Below are 18,566 nucleotides of genomic sequence, written 5' to 3' on the forward strand. Positions count from 1 at the left end.
GTGATTCACAAGCAGGATCTTAATTTGATTTTTCTTAAAATCTTATGATGACACTGAAGAAAATTAAACCAAGAGAAGCACCCTAAACCTACCCTTTACACAACTATTGTTTTTTATCCTTTTTAATCTTTGTCTATATTTTATATCATAATTATATATTATGTCTAGACCTTACATAGTCAAGATTCTTACATTGATCTAGCAATATTACTGAATATTTTTAACTGGATAGCAAATAATAATAGAGAATGAGCTCCTTTCATACATAGTACAACAGGAGAAGGACATAAGCAAAGCAATGAGATATGAGGGACTAATTACTAGAATTACAATAAGAGTATTTTCAATTACAATGATCAAAATATAGCAAAGTAAACACATGGTATGATTGATCTTGGAATGCCTGTTCATTTTCCCACTGCACTTGATAATAGTAAATAAATACATCGTGGCTCTCACACAGCCTTGATCAAAAATTCTGCCACTGAAAGTCTATTGTTTAAGATATATTTTTGATATAACTGAAAGACAGAGTGCTCAAATTTATAATGATGCAAATAATAAATGTATTCAGGACTTTAAAGATTAAAAATGTCAAGGAGGCATTTCTTAGTTCTTTATTTCTCCTGCCATCTAAATAATTGATGAGATGTGAGAGCCAAACCAGCAAAGAAAAAATGTTTTCACAATCATTGCCACACTAAGCCAGTGCAAATGGCTGTTTAAAGGTGCAGCACGTGGACCAAGCGAAACATTTCCCAACCCTAGTGGGTCCCAAAACAAAATCAACCTGGTCAAACCCAGGGGATCAAATTTGGGAGCAGATTGTCTAGAAACAACCAGATTTTGTTCTCCTGCCTCAATTTCAAGAACCTGTCCAACAACTGAAATCTTGGTTTAAAAAGAAAGTATTGATTTATAACCTGAATATCATAATGGGAAGACGTGAACTAGCTGCTTCTCCAGAGCACACACAACAAGAAACAAATAGGATGTGAAGAACACTCATGTGCTGTGATGCTAAATATCCAGCTACAAATGGGGTTATATCAGATTTTCATACATGTTCTTAACCTCATCTTAAACCTACCCAGACCAAAAATATCAAGGGCACCATTTTCTTAAGATTACAGTGTGTTTCTAATTCTTCACATTTTTCTTTACATCTGCACTTCAAAATATTAAGAGTGATTGTGAGAAATGGAAGGTAAGTCTAGTCTGTCACTGGATTTTCTCTTTTGATTAGCAGTTTTTTCCCCAAATCTTCAAATGCTCAACAGCACCCTTGTGGTCTTTACCGCCATCACACTGAAGGGCTTTATGACTTGTGCACTTAAATGGCATCATCTGTGTGAAACCTGAGCAAAAAGTAATCATCTTTCCCTTGCATAATTCCACATTCCCAAGGCTGAGTTGCTTTGCAAAATGCCAACAATCACTTTTATAAAACTGTCAAGAAAGCAAAATGAGAAGTCACACCCAGCCCCTCTTCTGGTACCCAATGCCCCATTCATAGGCATCCCGTTGAAATCTCACTCTAAAGTCACAACGTGTGCCTGCCAGAGCCTTTTAAAAAGGAACAGCCCTGTAAGAGTCCTCCTCAAACCTATGCTATCAAACCGATTTATGCAATCGTCAAAACTTAAGGCAAAAATTAAATGTTTTCTATATCATTTTACCGTTAGCTCTCTAAAAGCATACACATACATGCATAGTGTGCTAATAACTTGAAACAAATTTTTAGTGTGAAAGATTTGTGCCAGGTGAACTAAAACCATGAAAGTGACATTATTACACTTTAGCCTTAAAATATGACGTCTTGAGATTCCCACTCACGTAGATCATTCTCTTCTTCACATGTGAGTGACACCTTGATCCGGTCAAGGTAGGCATCGATTACGTCACCTTATCCCCCCACTACCCACTAGTCGGGAGTCTTCAGTGCTTATGGGTCCTTTTCACTCGAAGAGAAAGTAATATTCTATCCATCTCGATACCTATTTTTATTGAGAGAAATGAATCATAGCTAACATCAGGTTTGTGCTATTTCTACTTAAAGACAATCCATATCTGATAGGAAAATATTGTCAGCTTCTCTCACATTCATTCAGGCAACAAGAATTTACATTGAGAACAATTACACATGGAATTACTCTCATTCCATTCAGCTAATCCTCGTTAGCACCCTATACCTTTCCTTCAGAACAGGTATCACACTAAAAGTAAATAAACACATTGTATAGAAGGCCCCTAGAGGCAAGACTCTGTCTGCTTTGTTCACCAACATATCCCTAGCACCTACCAGAAGGTCTAAAGTACAGTAGGTACACAGTAATATGTGTTGGATTATTGAATGAATTTTAATAAATTTAAAATACCTTTAACTCATTTCAAAAAGCTCAGGGTAAATGTCAGCAAAATGTAATGAATTTTTTAAAACTTAATTAGCAAAAATTATATCGAAACCTTCAAGAAACAGAAACTCATATTACATTATTAGTCATAGTGTTCCTTTGGAGCCTAAGACTTTATCCAGCTTTAAATCATCACTTTCTCACTATGTGCATAAAACAGTATTGTATATAGGTTGTATGTAGCTAATGGGATAATGTCCACTCTCAGTTAGTTAATGCCTGTGTTAAGAATTTGGCACAGGTTCACTGTGATGCAAAGTGTAAGACTTGGGACCATCGACCTTGAATGGAATTCTCTGATGTACTGGGCAACTGTTCAGTGGTCACAGTTCAAAGAAGAAAATTGCTCTTATATTTTTTAATCCAAAAAATTACTATTAAACCCTACAGTGTACCCAGACAGTGTTCTAGATGCACAAAGCAAAAGGCTTCATTCTAGTGAGAGAAAAGGACAGAGTAACGGGCAATAAACAAATATATGATGTCCTGAGGGGAGACGAAAAATAAAGCAGGGATGCCAGGGCCTGAGAGCAAGGAGAGGTGGAGGAAGTGCATTTCATTCAGGGTAACTCCTGCTTACGCAGGACATTAAACATTAACCAGCCCTTTAAGTTAATGTTGTAGATGGGCAGATTATTGAACTCTCCCTCAAAAGAAAACCAGGCACGAGAATGGCAGCACTGTGTGATGCATTTACCCACTTAGTTCTGGGTGATGTCAGTTGTCATAGGTTTAAGCCAGGCTGCACCCAATCACGAGACGTCAGCTGCCTCCCATTGAGAAGCATTATAAATGCTGTTCCGACTGTCAGGAAAACGGCAGGTGACGGGTTTAACAATGCAACAGGGAAGAGTGTATGCAGTATCAATGGGTACGATGTTTTACATACATAATTTTTTCTTTTTAAATCCTTAAATCGCAACCTACTTTCATAGCACTAGTATAAAATTCATTAGATCCAGTTTATTTAACAGCCTTTGTTGCTGCTAAATAAAGTGGTCATGTGTGTGTGAAAGAAAGTTCTCTAAACCCCAGTCTGCATTCTACCCCTGCTCAACAAGTTGAAAAAAATTTAAATATTTTGTATGAACTCTTTACTGATGCTTTTGGGCAGTGCCTGAAAAGTTGAAAAATGTAGCTACCGTAATTATAAATAGACTCTAACACACACCCTCATTACTTAAACTTGCTTTTTACTACAGATAAGTAACAACTCATTTTGCTTTGATTTGGAAATGTAGGAAAAGCACTGTAAGTAAACCTAGACCTCAGAATGTTCATCTTTCCTCAGAATTTTCTTTTCAAAATTCCTAGGATTCTAGCTTTATTCCATGAAAAACCTTTTAGGGATAGTTACTCTGATTAATTTTTAGCATCATTAACTGAATGCCATAAGTTTTTACATGATTCTAAACACTTTTTAACTGGATCAAGTATGGTAAATACAAGACTATTTCTCTAAGATAATCGTTCCAATTTTGTTAGAGCCATTCTACAGGCTCTCTTCATTTACATCAAATAGTGAAATAAGATATTACACTAACGAACATCCACACAAATACATATTACAAGTTTATGCAGTGGAGGACAAGTGAATAAAAAAATTCCAACAAAATGCTGAGTCTCCACGTGGTGGGCAATGGCTGTGCCAACCAGCACTGGTATTGTCAGTTCCAAACCCCACATGTCTCAGTGAGATCAAATCAGAGTGTATCTGAAATTCTTTGCCTGTGTCTGAGCTCCCCCATCAGGAGGATATGGAAAGTAGGAACCACAAAGTGGATTCTGGTTGGAATATGAGAATTCAAAATCAGTTGGAAGAAATATCCAGAGAGAGGGATGATGGGAGACTTAATAAAGCCTGTGTATGTAATGGGTCAAGGACATGGATTCAGTACCTTGTCACAGGCCACCTTGGTTCAGACTTCATGCCCTGTTGTTCCATTTGCCACATAATTCTTGCCTGGTCCCATCAATAAAGAGCGGACTTTTCATCTGAAGCACAGGCCAAACTGTGACGGTTTCTCTTGTAAGAGTTCTCTTCTCAAGTAATTTCACATCTGTTATAACTAAAAGTGATTTTATCACGCACCCTTGCATTTGTTATGAAGTCACCTGAGGACCGAAAACTATGAGCTCCTATGGCTAGAAGACTGTTTTTAAAAATCAGACAGAGAAGTACAATAAGAATTATAGATGGGACCAGCCTCACTTACTTCAATATGTTCTCTCAACCATTGCTAAAAGCAATAGTACAAATACTGCCAAAATGTTTTTCCCCTGGTCCTTCAGCATCTGGGCGCTGGTTAATACTGTGACTTTTCCTCCCAGGAGCCTCAGCTGCCAGCGGGTGACTATACACAAGCACATGTTTCTGACCTACATCCTGAACTCCATCACTGTCCTCATCCACCTGATTCAAGTGGTGCCCAACGAGGAATTCGTGAGCATGGATCCGGTGAGCGCTGCCTTGTTTGTTTTTAATTTTATGTCTAAGGATATAGTATCTGTAAATAATGAACGTGGTGTTATTGTTTGATTTAAGCAGGTTTTTTTACATGTGCAACTGTATTTAGTTTTACAGTTCAGTCTTGCATTAAACAAGGCATATCTTTTATTTCTAGGCAGTTATTAGAATTAATTGTTATATGCCATAGTAAAGGGCTGGGAATAATTCACCCATAAGCGAATAAGAAGTGTACAACCACGTGTGAGTTTTCACTGCTAATTGAAGATGCATGAACATCAATGGGGAATTTACTGAGCGCACCGTGTGGACATAGGCAGTACTAGGTACACTGGGCAGTGCGTCCCCGGTGGCCCAGCATGTCACCTAGCGGGCTACAAATGTGCCTAAACATTAATCCCCTCAGCATTCTGGCATCAGGCTGGGCTTGGGCCAGATACTTCAGCAATGAATAACTATGCATTCACTCTAGTAAGCCGTCTAAATATTCATCATATTCTCTATCTGCAAGACTTTAAAAAGGTTTAATTACCCCTACTTCCCTCACTCTCATCTCTGATCTTTGCTGATGGTCCCATTATCTGAGCTCAACCAGAAACCACAGGGCAGGGAAGCCCTGACTGCAGTGGTCAGAGCTGTTTCTCTGTGCCCAGGGCAGTGGGGGCGGGGCGGAGAGTGCATTTCAAAGCACAAACAGAAGCTTTCTAGCACAGCAGGAAGGGCCGAGCCGTGTTTGCGTTTTTGTTTCTCTGCCTAACTGTGTTATGCAAGCACGTGTAGACAGCCTCATCTTTCAGAACCGGCATTTGACTGCTCTGCCAGCCCGATGACAAAAATGCGTGAAATCTGCCCAGAGCATGCCTCCTGTGTCACAGTGGCATGGCCTGGGAAAGCAGCTTAATTTGGCTTCTAATGGATCCGTGGTGTTAATCATCTTTTGCAGTGTGAATATATCCAAAAGGGAGTTGTGATCCATCGCCTAAAACCATGGCCTTTGTCATGTGAGACAAAGTCCTGTCTTAACCTATAGAACAAGGCCCAGGGGGTTTCTCTTGATGACTTTTCTTTTTTAATGTCAACTGATTTCAGTAAAATAATCTCATTTCACTAAATCCTCCTAAGACCTCAGTGAAGGGTGGGTATTACCTCCATTATTAGCTGAGTAAACAGAGACACAGTAAAGGTTGGGTCCTCTGCCCTGTGGCAGGTCAGAGATGGGATTCGGACCCAGACCTGCCTCCCACAGAAGCCGACCCTCTCTCCGCTGCACTGCGAGTGCTTTTCGTTCGTTGTCTTGTTCATTCTTCGGGACCAGGCATTTCTGAAGAGATGGGCTCAGCCATTGCAGAGTAGTGACTGTCCATAACTGGATGTGGACACTACATTTAATTAGGGAGGATGACCCCACAACATTTGATACAGATGTAGAAGCAATTAACTAAGCATCTCTCAACAGGAAAAATTTTTGGCTTCCTATTTCCCATTAAGTGTGGAAACCCTGAGAAAGTTATTTGTTGTCTGTACAAAGTAGGCCGGGAAATGGGAATTCAACCACTAAATTATCAACCCTGCAAATCGTACACCATCAAATTATGAACTATCGTAAATTTTTAAATAAACCCTTATCTCTTGTGGGGTCTGACACCCCGTGTCATACCACCAGCCCACTCCTGGCTGTTAGTGGGAAGGGGGCTGTTCATCTACTGTGAAATCTGCTAAACCTGTTATCTTCCTGAAATAGTCTAAGTTCAGGATTTTTCTGAGTTCACCATTGAATTACAGAAATCATTTAACCTCATCTATCGAATGCAAACAGTAAATACTGCCTTGCTTTTTCCCAAGAGATTGTCTTGTAGTTCCAAAAAAAAACAACCATAAAGCTTTAAAAAATTCCTGAGGGCATAATACGGTAAGCCATTGCTCTCGGGGTTGCTATGAACACTTGCCTGGTGGCTGACTCCCTGGGTCTCTGCCTCCCTGGGTCTCTGCACAAGGCTGTCCTGCACAAAGCATCCTCAAAGTGACCTAAGTCTGAAAATCAGCAAAGAGGCTTATCTTTATGACATGACTAACTCTTGATGCTCTCAAATCCAGATATTGTGAAGCCAAAAGACTTTTTTTTTAGCTATACAAAAGCAAACTTCCTAGAGAAAAAAAAAACAACAACTGTAAAACACTTTAAAGGTAGAATTTAATCTGATCAATCAAGTGTTGCTCTGACTTGTGGGTATAGAGGGTGGCACCCATTAACAGATGCTTGGGGAAGCTAAATGCAGGCTGATGCAGACACTTTGGCTGGTTTTCACATTTACCCTCTGCTCGCTGTCACATCCTTGCCTGTGTCTTCTCCTGAGCCTCTCCTTTTCCTTCCAACAGCTGAGCTGCAAGGTTTTGCACTTTATCAACCACTACCTGATGTCCTGCAACTACTTCTGGATGCTGTGTGAGGGGATCTATCTGCACACACTCATTGTGGTGACTGTGTTCACGGAGAAACAACACATGAAGTGGTATTATCTCTTGGGCTGGGGTATGTATTACCTCCAACTGAGTCTTGAGCCTCTTTCCCCTCTGTCTGTGTATGTACAGTCTCTTCTGGTCTGGGTGTCAGAGGACAATCAGGGGCCCAGGTCCTTTGAGGAATGATGAGGCAGATGCTAGGAGTTCAGTCTCCAGGAGAGCTTAGTAGAAGCCCTTTAACAAGTTTATACAGACTGTGGTGGACATGGGGTGGGGACAGAGGGTCACAATGATGAGTGTCTTCAAGGAACTCAGCCATTGGATGGACAGAAAACATGCCCAACAGAGAAAATCCGACGAGGCTCCCTTCCATTTTATTTGTCACCTGTTTGTAGAGCAAAGGAGAATGTCCCATTTTGAATTCTGTATGTCCCCCACCCTGGTCCACATCCCTTCCTCAAGAACGTTCCTTCCTGCCCATCCATCAGCAGGGTTTCTCCAATGAAATGTCAAGGAGTAGAGACTAGATGAGCAATAGGTATAACCACACGGGCCTCCAAATGGGGCCTATCTGACTTCACAGAGCATGGCAATGGCTTTGGAAAACTTATAGCTGGATTGCTCAAGCGGTGACCACTCCTATAGATTGACTGAGGCAGGGTTCTTAGGTCCGTGAGGGCCCCCTAGAATTGCTTCCCTCCCCTCAGAGCTCTATCAGTGTAGCCCACTCTGGTGGAAAGGGGGAAGATAGACAGTGAAATCTTGAAATGGAAAAGTTTCTGGGACAAAAACACATGCTGCTTTATTTTCCTAAAAGTCCCGTGAAACTCCTGTACTGGAGGAGAATTCTTGGCATCCACCGATCAGATGACTGTGACTCTTAGAGCAGAGGCTGTAGAGTATCTTCAGCTAAGCGTGACATTTAAGTGCAGTGTTTTGGGGAGCTCCTAAAAATACTGGTAAGAGAGAAGGGATTGACTGAGGATAAAGAATAATCCAAAAGATTGCTTAGAACATCAGTCTTTGTATTTAAACCCCTGCCCAACAAATATGGTTACCAAGTGTACAGAAACGTGTCTGNATTCTTGGCATCCACCGATCAGATGACTGTGACTCTTAGAGCAGAGGCTGTAGAGTATCTTCAGCTAAGCGTGACATTTAAGTGCAGTGTTTTGGGGAGCTCCTAGAAATACTGGTAAGAGAGAAGGGATTGACTGAGGATAAAGAATAATCCAAAAGATTGCTAAGAACATCAGTCTTTGTATTTAAACCCCTGCCCAACAAATATGGTTACCAAGTGTACAGAAACGTGTCTGGGAGGTCCGATAAGTAACTGGAAGTCTTTTCCACAATCTAGACCAGGGCTGGTCCTAGGTAAGATTTCTTTTCATAACACCCGTCCCTAATAGAAATACATGGATTTTTAACCAATCACACAACCTGAACCCAGCGAGATATCCTACAATCATGGGTCAATAGAACACATATTTGGGGTATTTCCACATTGAACTGATGGTGTTGTGACTCTTTGGTTGCAAATGACAGAGATCAAGATGTTCTAATTTAAGCAAAATGAGAGAAATTGTCAGAATCAAAGTATTCCATGGAAATATCACCCCACCCCAGGCCCACCAATATGCACACACGCGCACTATTCTGTCTGAAATAAATACTTCCTTCCTTTGAAGTAAAATCTATGGTGCACTTCCTGTACCAGCTTTGACTATTTAAGAACATCTCTCTGCCCTAGTCAAAACAAAATGTTCCTGGAAGAAAAAGGATGTAAATCTATCTTTGAAAGAAACACATTTTTCCTTCCTACAACAGGAGGAGGTGGAGTGAGATCCCCACACACCTCCCTCGTTGTCTCATTAAAAGTGTGTATTTCAGAATAAATTCGGAGAGTGAATTTCTCTAAACCCCAGTGAGGAAACAGTGGACTAGAACTGCTGTCAGGACAACACAATTATGTTTTGTGTAAATGGTCAAATTCAAAAGTATTTCAGGTCAAAATTACAATTTCATTGACAGTCCTATTGAATTATAGGCTTCATGGCTTTAGAGGGTGAGGTTGTTCTCTGGTGAAAACTCAGTATTTTCAGGCATTTTCTTATTTGCCTATAATTCTCAGAAAATCAAAGCATGTAGGTCTAATTCACTTCTGAGACCCATTTCTTGATCTGATAGAATTTAAAAACTCATTCTACAAGTTTCTCAACCAAATTAAACAATGTGCTGTTATACATCAGTACATTTGAGGAAAAAGACATCTTTTTTCCTCACAAAAATCACAACTTTTGTCTAGATTAGCTGTACAGAATGAAAATTTATTTTTTTCAAAGCAGTATCCTGACAGGATGCATTGATGATAATTACCTCCATCATTCTGTTTGTAAATTCCAAGTTGTTTTCACTAGCACTTCAAGTGCAGTCAAGGAGCGCAATACTAACCTGCCTTAATACAGGTCCACAGCCAGAGCGAACGTGGCTACTCTGAAGCTCTCGTATTGAAAGAGAATGGGATCGATGCACATGGTAGAGACAGAAAAGTAAAAAACCATGAAGCTATACTGCAAACACCAACAAGGCCCTCAGAGCAATCAGACTGTCTCTTCCATATGCTGTCCCAGGTCACATGCTCCTGGGGACCCCAACTTCCCTCCCTGAAAGAGCCCAGGTCATACACAAGCTTTCTGGTCTACAGTCATCATCCTCACCTCATCGAGACGTAGCAGTGGTGTTAGTCCTGGAGAGAGTAATAATGTGTCTACCACCCCATATGATTTGGAAGAGGCTTTACTTACTTGATCTTAACCAAGCTCTCTGAAAGCCCGTGGCATTCTAATCAAGAACATTTTTACCTGATTTGACCAAAGGTATTTGTGCCAAACATCAGGAAACTATCTTGACAGAAACAATTAATTTGCCACTTTTTTTTTCAAAGTAAGCACGTCGTCATTTTCTATGCAACTGTACTTACAGCTTATGACAAGGAAGCCAGGTGTAACTGGTACCGTTTCACATTTTTAGGGTTCCCCATGGTGCCAACTATCATCCATGCCGTTACCAGGACCCTATACTTCAATGACAAGTAAGCACTGTGGGTGTTTTTAGTTACCACTTGTAGATAAGATGCATTTGCACTGACGTATCCTGCCCCTCCCTTTGTCCAGCTGCTGGCTGAGCGCGGAGACCCACCTGCTGTACATCATCCACGGCCCTGTCATGGCAGCACTGGTGGTGAGAACTGCTTTGGAGCCCGTTACTAATATCCCCAGAGCGTCCTCATCTCTGGGGATTTCTGCGGCGATGGTTCTATTAGCCTATCTATCACAACTTCCAAATGAAGCTAATTGAATGATAGTCTTTAATAAAAAGAACAGTTACTGATCGATGCCCAACGTCCCAGCAGTGCCCGGCAAACTGAACCACCCTTGGGGCAGTCCTGGTGGGTGGGCTCCCCACCCCGGGGAAAGAAGAACTGAGGAAAGTGGATGTCCTGCAGCGGTACTGACCTGGTGGTCTGCTCGCTCATGACATCGTATCTTTGCAGGTCAACTTCTTCTTTCTGCTCAACATCATCCGCGTGCTCGTGAAGAAGATGAAGGAAGCCCAGCAGCCCGACTCGTACATGTACCTGAAGGCGGTCAAGGCCACTCTGTTCCTGGTGCCCCTGCTGGGAGCGCAGTTTGTCGTGTTTCCCTGGAGGCCCAACAACAAGGTGCTTGCCCAGATCTACGACTACCTGATGCACTCTCTCATTCACTTCCAGGTAAGGAGGCCAGTGGTGTGTGGATTCCGTGACTTGCTCTGCTGGTTGATGCAGAATGACCCATTCCCTGGGGCTCCTCTGTGACCAGAAGGACCCTTTTGACCATATGTAACCTGGAAGGGGTTCTCACTGCCACGCTTTCCTACTTTCTGAATCTTAAAGTTGAAGAAGGAAGCAGGGGGGTATGGGCTAGGAGAGACACCTCTATGTCCAAATACCTGTCCAGGAAGGGACTGAGCCATTGCAAGGTGCCGAGGACAAGCTCCTGTCCCCACAGTCCTTTCAACCTCTCCTTCCCCTCCCCAGTATTTTAAGGGCTATATTTTGTTTTCTTGAGGGGAGTTCTGAAGAATGGCATAACCCATGCCCATCAGTTGCCCAACTGTAGTGAAGCACCGGATGTGAGTGGTAGCAATAGTTTTTCCATCGAACCTTGACTGGCTATCACAATAGTAAAATGTTCCCCTCCAGATTGTCTACTTATATTAATGGCTAAACAATGTAATGTATGTGAAAGTAACTTCAACTCTATCTCTCCTCCTCTCTATAGGGATTCTTCGTTGCCGTGATTTACTGCTTCTACAATAGCAACGTAAGCATGCCTTTTATGTGTTACCACTGCTTGTTCATACGAAGCCAGCACTTTTTACCTTCCAGGGGGCCGCTTTTCATTTGGGTTCATGTCCATAGCGCTCTTTTCATGGTTGCATGACTAGTGGGGTTGTGTTTTTCCACCACTGCAAAGTGACTCTTTTCCATGCTGTGTGGTACAATGGCAGGTATTACTCAAACAGGCAGCTAAATTATGATTTCCTCGGATTACACCCTGAGCAGCAATAGTGAAGGCCATTCTGGATCCACACAGAAAGAAAGGTCATGCCCTATTCTCTTTAAAAGACCCAACTGCTCACTACGGCAGAGCCAACATCCAGCCTGTCTGTGCTGGTCTGCCACCTCCTTTCCAGGAGCTTGGTGCGGTATTATGTCACTGAGGCAACATTTTGAAAATCACCCTGAAGTTAAGACTCAAATCATTAATACACTATCTGAATATTTACATATAAAATTGAGAGTGTGCATGGCCAGTATGTTCAGGCACTTCTAGCCAGAGCTCCCTTTCTTCCAATGAAATGTAGCCAAGGAGCCCAGTTTGTAAAACATAAAAGTGAAGCTGCTTAAATTTGTACCAAAGAACTCCCAGAGCTCCAGGGAACATGATTTGAAATGTCCCTCCTCTTTCAGGTGAGAAATCTAAATGCCAGAAAGATCATGTGACTCACCCACTGTCATAATCATAGTTGAATCATCAGGACTAGAACCCAACTTTCCTGATTCTTAATTGAATGAACTAAATCTCCCGCTGTACTGTATTACGTCCAGGATTCCTCCCTGAAGTTTTGTTAATAAACTTTCTGTAGTTATATGCCACATAACTTTTAATGTAAAAGTATTTTTATAACATTAAATCAGTTCCTAGAAAGACAAATTCTATACCAAGGAAAATTACATTTTATAAAAAGATCAACCTACTATTTCCTGTTAGTAATTAGAAAGATTGTCTAATAATCAACTGAACAGTATTTAGTGAGCACCGATATTCTGCTGCTCTGTGACCTATTTATTACTCATTTCCAACCCCAATAGCCCAACTATTGTTGCTTTTCTTTTAGTTAGTACATTTTCTTCTTTCCTCCATTCATTCATCCATCAACTCATTCATTTATTCCACAAAAACACATTGTGCATTGACTTTTGCTAGGGCCTAGCCTGAAGGCCAGTTGTTGAAGTGTCTCTTCCTTTTTTAAACAATAGTAAAAATTAATCAATACAAAGGGCTCAGGTCACTCCATCTTTATATCAATTTCTGTGAATGTATATCCTTGCCTTTTGCATTGTTTCAGGTGACATACAAAAAATATTTTTTATCCAAACTAATATTAATATACAGCTAATGTAAAAACTGGGCTCAGGAGCGGCATACCATGAAAACATGAGAAGATTGCACGCACTTATAAAAATACGTCAATATTTATTGTGTCGTAATTTACAATGCTGTCTTTGACGTGTCAGGCACGAAAGCATACCCAGAGGCACTCCTAATGATTGATGTGTCTAGTTCGTTGGAGCAGGTTATCTCTGCTTTTCGAAGTAAAGAAACCATTGCCATTTTAATTAAGATCCTGTCGCTGGTGGAAAGTACAAGTATGACATTTCTAATAATACACAAGTTGTGTACTGTTTCAAATGTAATAACACAGCCCACGGATTTAGGTATCGGGATCTGAGCCGCACCTGCTGTGAACATACCATCTTACAACACTAAGCACAGGCAGGGCACTCATAAGCGCTGCAAGTTATTTCCCACTGTATCTAATATCGAGCTGTGGTCGAGCTTTGCCTGGTTGAATATTGAGTGTTAGCAGAGACCAAGGGTGGTGATATGTCAGTTGTGCAAGGAAGATGAAGTTTTCAATCACCTAGTATCAGTGTGTTACAAGTGACTCCTGTTGCAGAAGTGGGTTAGACAGTCAATGGATCGATTATAAGCAGGGGAGCAATTTGCAGAATCACAGTCGTAGAGATCGGGAGAGGACCAGTGAGCGTGCTTATGGATCAGACATTTCCTACAACTCTCCCAAGTGTGTGGACCTTGACCATCCACACATTTCGGTGAGTTATGGAGTTGTAGGAGACCTCACAAAGATGATGATGACTATGAGGATGCCCGATTTCCTCCAGCAGTGGTTTAAGACTCGAGAGCGTACTACCAACACTGTGGATTTTCTCCCCTTTCCGTGCCTCTTGCGATTGCCCCTGCATTGTGGATAAAATAGTTTGTAGACCAAAGTAACACAATCAGAAGGATCTCAACCTTTCAGTCACAAATTAGAGTATATGAAGTAAAATTTTGTTTATTTGCTATAACTTACCTCATCTTGCTTTGAGGAGCCCATTGTACTAGCCTCTAAAACAGGCACACCTTGTTTTTTTTCTGTGCTTTTGCTTTACTGCACGTCACCAGTGCGTATTTTTACAAATTAAAAGCAAGACCACCCCCCTCAACCAGCAAAAACATTACACCTCACTTTGCTGCAATACTTGCTTTATTGCTGTGGTCCAGAACCAAACCCACAATATTTCCAAGGCACGTCTGCGGTTTACAACAGTCTCTTTCAAGAAAATACATACTTGTTTCAAGAACCTTTGTTCAAAGGTGCAGCTGGTTACCAGTATTATGCTTGCACCCCCTGCTGAAATTCATGGTCGCTCCACTCATTTCTGTGGACCCTAGAGGTCCTTTCACCCTGCAGCCTCCTCCACCAAGCCCCAGCCCTCTTCTGACTCTCAGTTTTCTTTCCCAAGCCACCGAGGAACCCAGGAATTCCAGATCCTCTCTTATACTGTGAATCTGTCTTCACCCTAAGCCATTGCCGCTCCATGGCTTGGACACCATGTTACACATGGTGCCAGGCCAAATATGGGGGGCTTCTTTACAGGGCTGTCAGTTTTCGGGACTCTGCTCTCAGAATCAAAGAGAAAACCTGCTATATCGAGGTGCTTTTATTATTCCTTTCTTTCTTTCTTCTCCCTATTTTCCCAGGTAGGCCCACCATGAAGGGGGAAATGCAAGGTCCCTGTGACTGTATATCTTTCTCTCCTCTCTTTCCTGCTCAGAAGGGCTCTGAGCTCACCACTGCCATTTCCTGTCTGTAAGGGACTATGTCATATTCTACATGGTCTCTATATTATGGCTTTTAGTAAAGTTCTATTTTCAGACCAGTAAGGTTTTCACTGCATAGACAAAGGGAAGCTTTTCTATTGAGCAAGTCTTTCTTTCACTCAATAAAACTTGATTTTCAAAACTATTGTCTCTGTAAAGCCTCAGAAAAATCAGCTTGGGGACTGCAAGCTCAGCAGTGATTTCTTGGCTCTAGACCAGTGTTCCCAAACTTCAGTGTGCCTCGGAACCACGAGGAAAGTTTGCTGAAACACAGACTGTGGCCCCTTGCCATTCAGTAGAGAGGGGTGGGGCCTGAGAATGTGCATTCCTAACTAGTTCCCAGGGGATGCTGATGCTGCTGGTCTAGAGACCACACTTTGAGAACCAGAACTCTAGGCAGAATATGATTTGTCCTTCAAGCAATGAATGACCTTGACTTGGGGGGATGAATGGGGGATGTGCAAAAGCATGTTATTTAAAAAAACACAATAATTAAACCTTATATTTATTGTCTTTTAAACAAAACATCTTCCCCAAACATAGGAAAATAGGTAAGAGAAGGGAATTAGAAAGCCCTGATCTTGTAATTGTCAAGTACCCAATTATCTCAAACAAAAGACCATATAAATTCTGTAAAATGAAGACCAGTACAGCTATTGTTGATACGCCCTTCAAAAGGGTGGGGAAAATGTCAGTGACAATTTTGTGAATAATATTCAGAAATATCCCTTAACATTTAATTCATAGGATATAACAAGGTCCCAACTTCCAAAAGTCTTATAAAAACATTTAAACATACAACTACTTTTTAGTTTCCAAGTGAATTTAAAGTTTTTTTAATCGTGATTTTTAATCTTAAAGTTGCTTTGCAGTCTGTCACATTGTGGTGGCAGAAAGTGAAGGGGTAGGCCTTAAAATCTTTTCATTCATTGGATCAAAACTCCTGGCAGAAACCTTGCCTTCCATTCAAGTACATAACATAGCTGCAGGCGATTGTGGAGAACTTAACAGGAAAATAAGACCAAAGCGAAAATATTCTATCACAACTTGACCTTCTTTTTTACAAATATATGTAGACTGAGTCCCAAATGCACCAACTTTATGCAGCAGGTTAATAATGGACTTGGGTGTAATAATTACGTCTCCAAACATCAGACCAGGGCTTATTTTATAAAGTTGGCAATAAATAAATTGAAATAATCAGGGCAAACTCTAAAGTGACCTGTATTAATTGCTTTTAAAACAAGTGATGGTTTATACGCTAATTCAATACTCTGAATGTTATACTAGGTATCCCCTTGGCAACTCCTAACATTTCTAATGCTTTGGGAGCAAAAACCCCAAAATCTCCTATTTTTTTTTGTCAAACAAATTTAATAACCTGTCCTGGCTGGTGTAGCTCAGTGGATTGGGCGCGGGCCTGCAAACCAAAGAATCACGGTTCGATTCCCAGTCAGGGCACATGCCTGGGTTGCAGGCCAGTTCCCAGCAGGGGACTCACGAGAGGCAATCATACATTGCTATTTCTCTCCCTCTCTTTTTCCATTCCCATCTAAAGATAAATAAATAAAATCTTTAAAAAAATTTAATAACCTTATTGTTGGATCAAAGCAGCATTAGGCTCACTCGACCTGTGGTATTGTAAAAAATAATTGCCCTTATTAAAGTGTAATTATTGAAAGTATGATGCTAAGGGCCTATTCTAATATGTGTGGTGTACTAAGTAAAGCAGATTACCATCGGCACAGAAAAGGATAGATTATAATTTTGGGATCTGATCATAGAGGGCTAGGAACATTTCTTTAGTAATCATTTTAAAAAATTAAAGTAGATTTCAAATCCTTTCACCTCGTGCTGGGCTGGGCACTTAATTCATATGCATGGTGCTCCAATGAGGGTTATTTTAAAAGGACAAATGAGGAGAAACCGAGACATTTTTATTTCTGCTGGGTACTTTTACAAACTCATTTAAACTTATCACTGTCTGCCTTGCCTACTTCTACCTGTCTTCTACATAAGGCTTCTGCCTTATCAGAGGTGGTAGCAGATACAATGTTTTCCAGTTCTTTCTCCCTCGTGGGATGTGTCTGCCATGTATTAAGCGTGAAACCAAGTCAAAGTTCACTCGTCGGACTTAAGAGCTAAAGAAGAAACCTCGCGCAGTAGCAAGTAACCTTGCCCTTGGAGGCCTAGGCAGGTGCTCGTGCCAGTTCTTCCCCGCACGGCCAGAGCGCGAACCACACAGCCTTTTATATTGGAATCACAGTTCAATCCCCCACATTTAACTTCAGTTAAGTTCCAAGAATTGTGCTCAGAAACTTGGCTTGTGTCGTTTCTGACCTTATATGAGAATAAGACTCCCTTTTCTCTTCCAGGTCCAGGCCACCTTGCAGCGCCAGTGGATCCAGTTTAGTATCCAGTGCGACCAGCGCTACGGGCGCCGCAACCACAGGCGCCCCAACCACAGGCGCCCCAACCTCAATGCCGCCGCCGCCGCCGCTGCTGCCGCTGCCGCCGCCTCTGCCTCGGAGGCTGAGGCTGAGCCTGGCAGTGGTCTCCCCATCTACATCTGCCACCAGGAGCCCAGGAACAAGGACGTTGCCATCAACCCCTGCGAGGCGATTTCTGAGGTCATCCCTATGGAAGTGGTGGACGTGGTGGAGCAGGAGACCAGCGCTTAAATGTGAAGCCGATAGAGCATCGTGATCTCTGAGCCTTCATGTCCTGGGAGAAAAACCAACCATGTGTTTCAAGTGATCCCCATCCTCCCAGGAGCCAAACAATTCATCTGTGAAGAACCTTTCAGTAATTCTGTCCGTAGTGAAGCTGAAGAATACTCTTGGTACTGTTGCCATGGGAGACAGGCTAGGAATGGAGTCTCCCACTGCGACACTTGTGCATTCCATCTTCCATCCAGTGCTGAAATGCAGGTGTCGTGCATGCGAAGCGTCCGAGACAAACACAATTGAATTGACCTGGTTCAGATACAGGGTGCTCCTTGTGAATAATCTTGAGCCATTTCTACCTTTAAAAATGAAAATCACGGTCAACCTCTTTGCTTTCTAACTCTAAAATTTGAATTAGACTATTTCTGTATTTGGCTATGGATCTGATTTTTAATTTTTTTTTATTTCAATCGATTCTGATAGTACTCCGCTGTTGTGCCATCCACACAGTGCAAACTACACAAATTGTGACGTGTGACCTCTACCAGGCCAAGTGGCTTTCTCACATAGGGATGCCTAAGAATGTGGAAAGGAAGATGGAAGGCTTTGACTGGAAAAGAAATTGAGTCAGTTTGCTTGAAACATTAGAGGGGCCAATTTGTTACCTGTATGCTCGGCCTGGTTTTTAGATCATCGTGTCCACTGGGCAGCCCCTAACGTTTGTCAGGAAGGGGGCTTCAGGTTGAAGTGTGCTTCGGTCACTGGCATATATAAACTGGGAGGTCACAAAGAATCCTTTGCTAAATTTTTCACAAAACTGCCAAAAATATAATTCCTAGTGGGAGAGAATATTCTCTCTAAAGAAAGTTTTCTACTTTCCTAAGCGCTAGGATTTAGAAAGCAAACCACTCCAAAGTTTGTAAAGCTGATTACCTCTTGCCCTTGGGTGCTACCTACCTAGCAGTAAAAGATACATTTAAGACTGGTAATTAAAGGACTCCATAGAAGTTCACTCACTGCTTTCCACCCGGCTTCAGCGCTTCACCAGATATCAGTCTTTTTCAGG

The 18,566-nt window shown here is 41.7% G+C and overlaps 1 protein-coding gene across 1 annotated transcript in view; it reads left to right on the forward strand.

Annotated features, from left to right (window-relative positions):
- Positions 1–17,872, forward strand: part of CALCR (calcitonin receptor) — a 57,441-nt gene extending 39,569 nt beyond the window's left edge. Inside the window, exons 9-15 of the mRNA XM_037046482.1 lie at positions 4,746–4,872; positions 7,258–7,411; positions 10,372–10,432; positions 10,515–10,581; positions 10,895–11,113; positions 11,664–11,705; positions 17,210–17,872. Of these exons, the coding sequence (XP_036902377.1) occupies positions 4,746–4,872; positions 7,258–7,411; positions 10,372–10,432; positions 10,515–10,581; positions 10,895–11,113; positions 11,664–11,705; positions 17,210–17,515 (976 nt within the window). The 3' untranslated portion in view covers positions 17,516–17,872. The remainder of the gene's footprint in view (positions 1–4,745; positions 4,873–7,257; positions 7,412–10,371; positions 10,433–10,514; positions 10,582–10,894; positions 11,114–11,663; positions 11,706–17,209) is intronic.
- The last annotated feature ends 694 nt before the right edge of the window (positions 17,873–18,566 follow it).

The sequence above is a fragment of the Sturnira hondurensis genome, unplaced genomic scaffold (genome assembly GCF_014824575.4).
Source record: "Sturnira hondurensis isolate 20B ecotype Veracruz unplaced genomic scaffold, ASM1482457v3 Scaffold0005252, whole genome shotgun sequence".
In the NCBI taxonomy this organism is placed as follows: domain Eukaryota; kingdom Metazoa; phylum Chordata; class Mammalia; order Chiroptera; family Phyllostomidae; genus Sturnira; species Sturnira hondurensis.